Here is a 6,646-nt window from a genome sequence, read left to right on the forward strand (position 1 = left end):
GCTGTTTGTCTTCAGTCTCTGTCTCTCTCCGTCCATGCAGATTGGGTATGCAACACGACGGCGAGGCGAATGACTGCGGTGACGACGTGCCTTTGGGCAGCATCATGTCTCCGCAGGTTCAGGCCACCTTCCACCGTTACCACTGGTCGAGGTGCAGCTGGAGGGAGCTGCACAAGTACCTGCAGTGAGTACTGTGAATAATACTACAACGTCTACTAAGTGTTGCTGATGTACAAAGCAGAAATACTAAAGTCTTAACCTAATGCACTGAGCTCGGTTTGTGTGCCTGCAGCACGTACGACTGTCTGCGTGACGACCCGTTCAACCACAACTGGCCGGCTCAGCCTCAGCTGCCGGGCTTCCAGTACTCCATGGACCAACAGTGCCGCTTCGACTTTGGACCAGGATACAGTCTCTGTACCGCAGTACGTCCATCTGTCTGTACTAAATATTTGCATTAACTTTATAAAATTATGTGAAAACATTTCAGAGAAAAGAGAGAAGCAATATAAAACTCACATAAACACCAGGTACAGGAAAATACTTAATCTTTCCAATAACTTTCATTTAGGTTTTTAACTTGATTGAACAGTGTGACAGTCAGGTCCAACACTAAAAACGTCTCCCTGATATTGTGCAGGTCTCTTTAAATCAGCTCTGAGCCGTGGCTGTGGGGGTTTTGGGTCGTGAGGAACGGACTTGTTCTGATACAGTGCTCGATCCGGCTGGGATCTGCACTCTTTCACGTTTTCCACATGTTGTGGGACATGATCTACCTCGGTCCCATCTGAGAACCAGCCCACGCTTCAGCAGGTTTCATAAGCGACTGTTTTTATTTTTTACCATGAGCATCAGCGTGGTAGAAGGCGGGGTTTGTACTGGAGCTGATGCTGGGTCCCACTGTTCTGCTGGCCGAGGCTGCTGCCATCAGCAGTTACTGTTGGGTTTGCAGCAGTGTTTAGCTGGGTGGTACTTACAGATGAAAGCCAGGACCCAAAGGTTCCAGCTGAACATTAGACCTCAGGAGATGATTGATGGCTGTTGTTGCACTGACACGATGTCTCCTTATCAGAAAGTTGTTTTTTAAGCAGAAAAAACAAAGTTGTCAGTGTAAGTGCAGAGAAAACAGTTTAACAGTCGTTAATGAAAGAGTTTGCTCCCCCACGAGCCAAAAGAGAAACTGAAGCCGGCTTTGATGAAGTGATGTAAACATTTGTGTTCTGTGAGGAAAACAAACTGGAGCAGCCAGAGGAAACAGGGGCTGGAGGCTGGTGGAAAATCTGTTTTAAATCCTGAGAGGAAATGTGATCCAGCAGGAAAACAATCAGAGCTGAACTGAAGGAAGCTGCTTCACTGCAGCGTCCTGATGGAAACCTCGAGTCTTCAGCTCAGCTGATCCGTCTGACGGCTTCTTTTAAACACTCTCCAGAGCGGTTTCCACGGTAACGTCACCTCCTAGCTAACATCCTCAGCAGATGTTGCTGCTGGCCTCAGCTCACATCTGGACATCTCATAGAAAACTTTACAGTCCTGCTTCATTGAAGGCTTCCCCGAGCTGATGTTTACCTGCTGGTTGTTTCTTCACGTCGCCGTGTTCGCCACGTTTCCTGTTCTGAGAAATCTTAGCAGGGTGCCAACACGAGGTTTTATCTTTCCCTCGTCATCATGCGCTGCCTGAGAATGTGTCAGTTTCCTCTCTTTATCACGGTAATAACCTCCACACATGAGATGTCTGGTTCTGTGGTGCTTGTGGGGCTTTGGGTGCAGGCGATAAACAGGAAGTACCCCAGACAAACCGCCATTGTCTGACCACAAGTTTACTTTATTCACTTTTAAATTCAAAATCAAATTCAAATTTTATTTGTCACGTACACAGTCATACACAGTACGATATGCAGTGAAATGCTTATCGTGCTTTTATCTTTTTTTAAACTGTCTGCTTTCACAAACAGTGTCTGCTGATGAGAACAGGAAGTCTCTGAGATACTGGCGCTCATCCTCAGAGTAGCTGATAGCCAATGGATTCCCAGATGGTCATGTGACCTGATGTTCAGGAAATAAGATTAAATGTGTTCTGATGTGGAACAGACAGAAGTGTTTCTGAAGGCTGAAGCAGTGGTGACGTTCATGCTTCCTGTGACATCACCAGCCAATGACCTTCTCATCATGTGTCTGCAGTACACGAACATCGACCCCTGCAAACAGCTGTGGTGCAGCGACTACAACAACCCGTTCTACTGTAAGACCAAGAAAGGCCCGCCCCTCGACGGGACCAAGTGTGGGCCGGGGAAGGTGAGGACAGATTTAGGCTGAGTCTTACTGCTTCTACAGGACATGAAAAGGTAAGTAGCAGCCAGGTGTTGCAGTTCAAACACACCTGATCATACAAGTTTGGGCAGTTTGCAGGTCTGCAGTGTTCAGGTGTCTGTTAGCACAATGCTAAAGAGGAAAAACATCTCCAGTGATCTCAGACAAGCAACTGCTGCCTCCCATCAGCCTGGGAACCTGAATAAGATCATTTCCTTCATTCTGCAGTGAGAAACATTCACAGGTGTTCTCAGGAGTGCACGTCCCAGTAAGTCAGACCAAGCAAAAAACCAAACGGCTCCATCAAAGACGGGCCTCAGTTAGAGGTCAAAGTTCATGACAGGGCAGGTAGAGACAAACTGAACAAGTATGGCTGGTTTGGTTTCCTGTACTTCCTGTCTTTACGCTAACGCTAACTTCCTGTTGCAGCATTGTTTCAGAGGTTACTGCATGAAGCTGACCCCTAACCTTCTGAGACAAGATGGCGGCTGGGGGTCGTGGAGTCCATATGGCAGCTGCTCCCGGACATGTGGGGGCGGGGTCAGGTTTCGGACCCGACATTGTGACAACCCAATGTGAGTGAGCTGTCAGTTATGTGGTGTCACACGTCAGGTGCGCCAATCAGTAAGACTAACCCATCGCTGTTCTCAGTCCGGCCAACGGGGGGCGCACCTGCTTTGGAAACACCTACGAGTTCCAGCTGTGCAGCCAAGAGAACTGCCCCCCACTGACAGACTTCAGGTGAGTGCTCTTACCTGCCCGGCCCCTCCCCCTTCCTCACAGAGGTCAAGTGAGCAGCTGTGATGTTCTGATTGTGTTTCAGGGAGGATCAGTGCAAAGTCTGGAACCCTGTTTTTGAACACGAGGGGCGGAAACACCACTGGCTGCCGTACCAACACCCTGACCGTGAGCGCGCACACACGCACAGATAAAGACACACACACACGCACAGATAAAGACACACACGCACACACACAGATAAAGACACACACACACGCAGCTCTTCTGGCTTCTGTCCACATAGAGCAGCAGGATGGTTCCTCTCTCCACTACAGCAGCGGTCTCCAACCTTTTTTGCGCCACGCACCGGTTTATGCCCGACATTATTTTCATGGACCAGCCTTTAAGGTGTCGCGGATAAATACAACAAAATAAAACTAGTACTGGTACCGACAAAAAGAAGATTTATTCATAAAAGACCCAGGAAAACCGAGTAAACGATAAAAACGATAACAAAATAACGCTGAAAACCGATAAAACCCTGAAAACCAGACATTTCACACCTGAGCCTCAACTCTCGCGGCCCGGCACCAAATAACTCACGGACTGGTACCGGTCTGAGGCCCTGGGGTTGGGGACCGCTGCGCTACAGTGAGGACGTTTCTGCTTCAGAGGACGTTGGTGGACAGATTTGTGCTCTGTGAGGACGCTTCAGGACAAACCTTTAAAGGCCTGTTTGGAGATTCAGACGAGGTTTCCGGCTTCAGATTTATAGTCTCGGAAATACGTTATGTAACTGAGGGTCCTCACAGAGACATAGAAACGTGTGTGTGTGTGTTTGTGTGTGTGCGTGCGCACATGTAAAAGTCATCAGTGAGGAATCTGCTGCTGGAGGAAAACTCTCCTCCTTTAACTCTTTAGTGTCGAGCAGACGTTAGCAGATGTCAGCAGATGTTTCCAGAATGATGTGAAGCTCCTGCACTGACTCGTTTGTGTGTCACAGCTGACGAGCGCTGCCGTCTGTACTGTCAGTCGAAAGAGACGGCGGCCGCAGTGTCAATGAAAAGAATGGTGCATGATGGGACGCCATGTTCCTATGACGACGTCTACAGTGTCTGCGTCCGAGGAGAGTGTGAGGTCTTTATTGTGTCTCAGTTTCTGTGTGTTGACCTCTGACTGAAGAACTGTGTCACGTTTTACTGTTTCAGTGAACTATTATTTAATGTGGTCCTGACTCATTCCTCCTCTCCTCATCTCCTCTCCTCATCTCCTCGTCTCCTCTCCTCTTCTCCTCGTCTCCTGCAGCACGTTGGCTGCGATGGTCAGATTGCTTCAGACAAGCAGGAGGACCGATGTGGAGTGTGTGGAGGAGATAACTCCAGCTGTAAGATCGTCAAAGGAAACTTCACCCGCAGCACCAAGAAACAAGGTGAACCGAGCTGAGACTGAGTTCTGGTTTTAAGCTTAAATTCACTCAAACCTGCAGCTCAGCTTCTGTTAGTACAGTGACGTCACAGCAGCCACGTTATTGGTCACATGATGTCATTAAAAATGCTCCAAAGGGCTCCAACAGCCCAGAGGCTGGTCCAGAGGTCCGGTTCAGGTCAATCTTACAGACAACTAGCAGCTGCAGCCATCTGTGTCACCATCCACCTGTCAGTCAAAGAGGCCACGCCCACAATAATGCAGACTTTAAGCCTTAAAATAATTTAAACAGGTGAGCTATAAACAGGTTTAAGTTATCCGTGTAGAACAGAACAGTCCGTGTATCCGGCTGTAAACATGTTTATTTTAACATGGGAGTCTATGAGGACTGACTCACTGCTGCCTCTGCTGGACACCAGAGGAACTGCAGGTAGGTTGCAAGTTTATCTGGACCAGGCTGGTGGTTCAGATGTTTGTTCACACCCTCCTGATGTTTCCTGCTGCATGAATCCTGATCCTTTATTGGACGGTTCATTATTGGATGATTATTGTTTCCAGGTTACCTGAAGATCCTGGAGATCCCCAAAGGAGCTCGACACCTGCTGATCCAGGAGTTCAAGGGGACTCCTCACATCCTGGGTAAGAATCAAGAACACGCATAAGGATTTCCTATTTTTCTTTGGTCTTCTTGAAACACCCTGTCTTTCTGTTTCCTGCTACAGCCATGAAGAACCAGGACACAGGTCATCTCTTCCTCAATGACGAACACGAGCTCCCAGAATCCAGAGTGGTGATTGAAAAGGGCGTGGCCTGGGAGTACAGGAACACTGAAGAGGAAGAGGAGGAGTCTATCCAAACCACCGGGCCGCTGAAGTATGGAGTCGTGCTCATGGTAAGTCCATCGGTGTGTGAAGCCCAGAGTGTCCACGGTGTATCTAACACAAACCAGAACTACCAACACCCCGCTGTCTCCTGTCCGTCAGGTCCGTTCTCATGGCGACTCAAAGGTGACGGTGTCCTATAAGTACATCATCCAGGATCGCCTGCGGTCCTCGCTGGAGTCCAACTTGGTGCAGGAGGACGCCATCTTCTACGAGTGGGCCCTGAAGAAGTGGTCGCACTGCTCCAAACCCTGTGGAGGAGGTACCTGAGAATCTCCAAACATTAGAACTTCAACTCCTCGATACTCCATCATCCATCTTCTACACCTTCTCTGAGTCAGCCCAGCTCTTCTGTTCTGCTTTATTATGTCGTCTTAATTTGGGAATACTTGGACTTTTTTGCAGAAAGAGGGATAAATAATGATTTTAGGCCTTGAGCTCAGTTCTTTCCTGCTCACTGAGGCGTATTCCTCTATAAACATGTTTCTACATATCTATAATCTGTGAGCAAAGAACAAGATTTATTTTACTAACAGCCAAGAAGTCCGGATATCTGTTACGCTTTACAGACTTCCTGACTACACCAGAAAAAATGGTACTCCGTGTGATTTCCCAGCATTCCCCTTTAAAGGTCAAAGGTCTGAGTCTGTCGTCAGAGGTGAAATGTGTGTGCCTCCCATTGTTTTAACTACATGGGCTTCTCAACTGGACCAACCGCTGATGTAGGTCCAGGCCTTCCTGCCAGTATGAGCCAAGCCTAAGATATCTCAGTGTCATGAATCGGCTCTCTTGTCTCTGAGGTACACAGCTCAGCTAACAGCTAATAGCTGTGGCGTACTTCAGTTAACTGTCATCAGTAGCGGTTTTTGATACAGGCGACATGGGCGGTTGCTCGGGGCGGCATCTTGGTGGGGGGCGGCATCACGGGCATCGGCAAAAAATAAATAAATTGCTCGTACTCATGCTGCCCCGACATCAGCCAGCACATATTGGGAATGTCACAGGCCCTGTCACTACCCGATCCGTACCGGAAACCTGATCCGTACTCCGCATGCGCCAAAGGTTTCTACTTGCGGTCGAAGCGTTTTACGATAGTTACGGGTCAGAGTATCTGTTAAGATGTTAAGAATAACAAGTATATCTTAAATAATGAAACATTTCAATATAATGTAGACAAAAACAAAAAAATTAAAAGATAGTTACGGATCAGGACTCCCCGATCCGTACCGCGCATGTGCAGATGTTTTCTTCTTCTTCTGTTCGTTTAATGGCAGTTTACTCCCCAGTGTACGAGGATACCGCCACCTGCTGAC

General features: G+C 48.1%; 1 protein-coding gene across 1 annotated transcript in view; it reads left to right on the forward strand.

The window, feature by feature from the left end:
* Nucleotides 1-5: 5 nt before the first annotated feature.
* LOC102212117 (A disintegrin and metalloproteinase with thrombospondin motifs 2-like) overlaps nt 6-6,646 on the forward strand; it is a gene marked incomplete at its 5' end in the record, with an annotated part of 11,442 nt that continues 4,801 nt past the window's right edge. Inside the window, 11 exons of the mRNA XM_005750256.1 lie at nt 6-184; nt 293-425; nt 2,179-2,292; nt 2,737-2,882; nt 2,959-3,048; nt 3,131-3,213; nt 4,031-4,164; nt 4,333-4,456; nt 5,011-5,091; nt 5,175-5,344; nt 5,436-5,595. Of these exons, the coding sequence (XP_005750313.1) occupies nt 6-184; nt 293-425; nt 2,179-2,292; nt 2,737-2,882; nt 2,959-3,048; nt 3,131-3,213; nt 4,031-4,164; nt 4,333-4,456; nt 5,011-5,091; nt 5,175-5,344; nt 5,436-5,595 (1,414 nt within the window). The remainder of the gene's footprint in view (nt 185-292; nt 426-2,178; nt 2,293-2,736; nt 2,883-2,958; nt 3,049-3,130; nt 3,214-4,030; nt 4,165-4,332; nt 4,457-5,010; nt 5,092-5,174; nt 5,345-5,435; nt 5,596-6,646) is intronic.

This window comes from Pundamilia nyererei, unplaced genomic scaffold (genome assembly GCF_000239375.1).
Source record: "Pundamilia nyererei isolate P.nyererei 1_Seehausen unplaced genomic scaffold, PunNye1.0 scaffold00266, whole genome shotgun sequence".
In the NCBI taxonomy this organism is placed as follows: Eukaryota; Metazoa; Chordata; class Actinopteri; order Cichliformes; family Cichlidae; genus Pundamilia; species Pundamilia nyererei.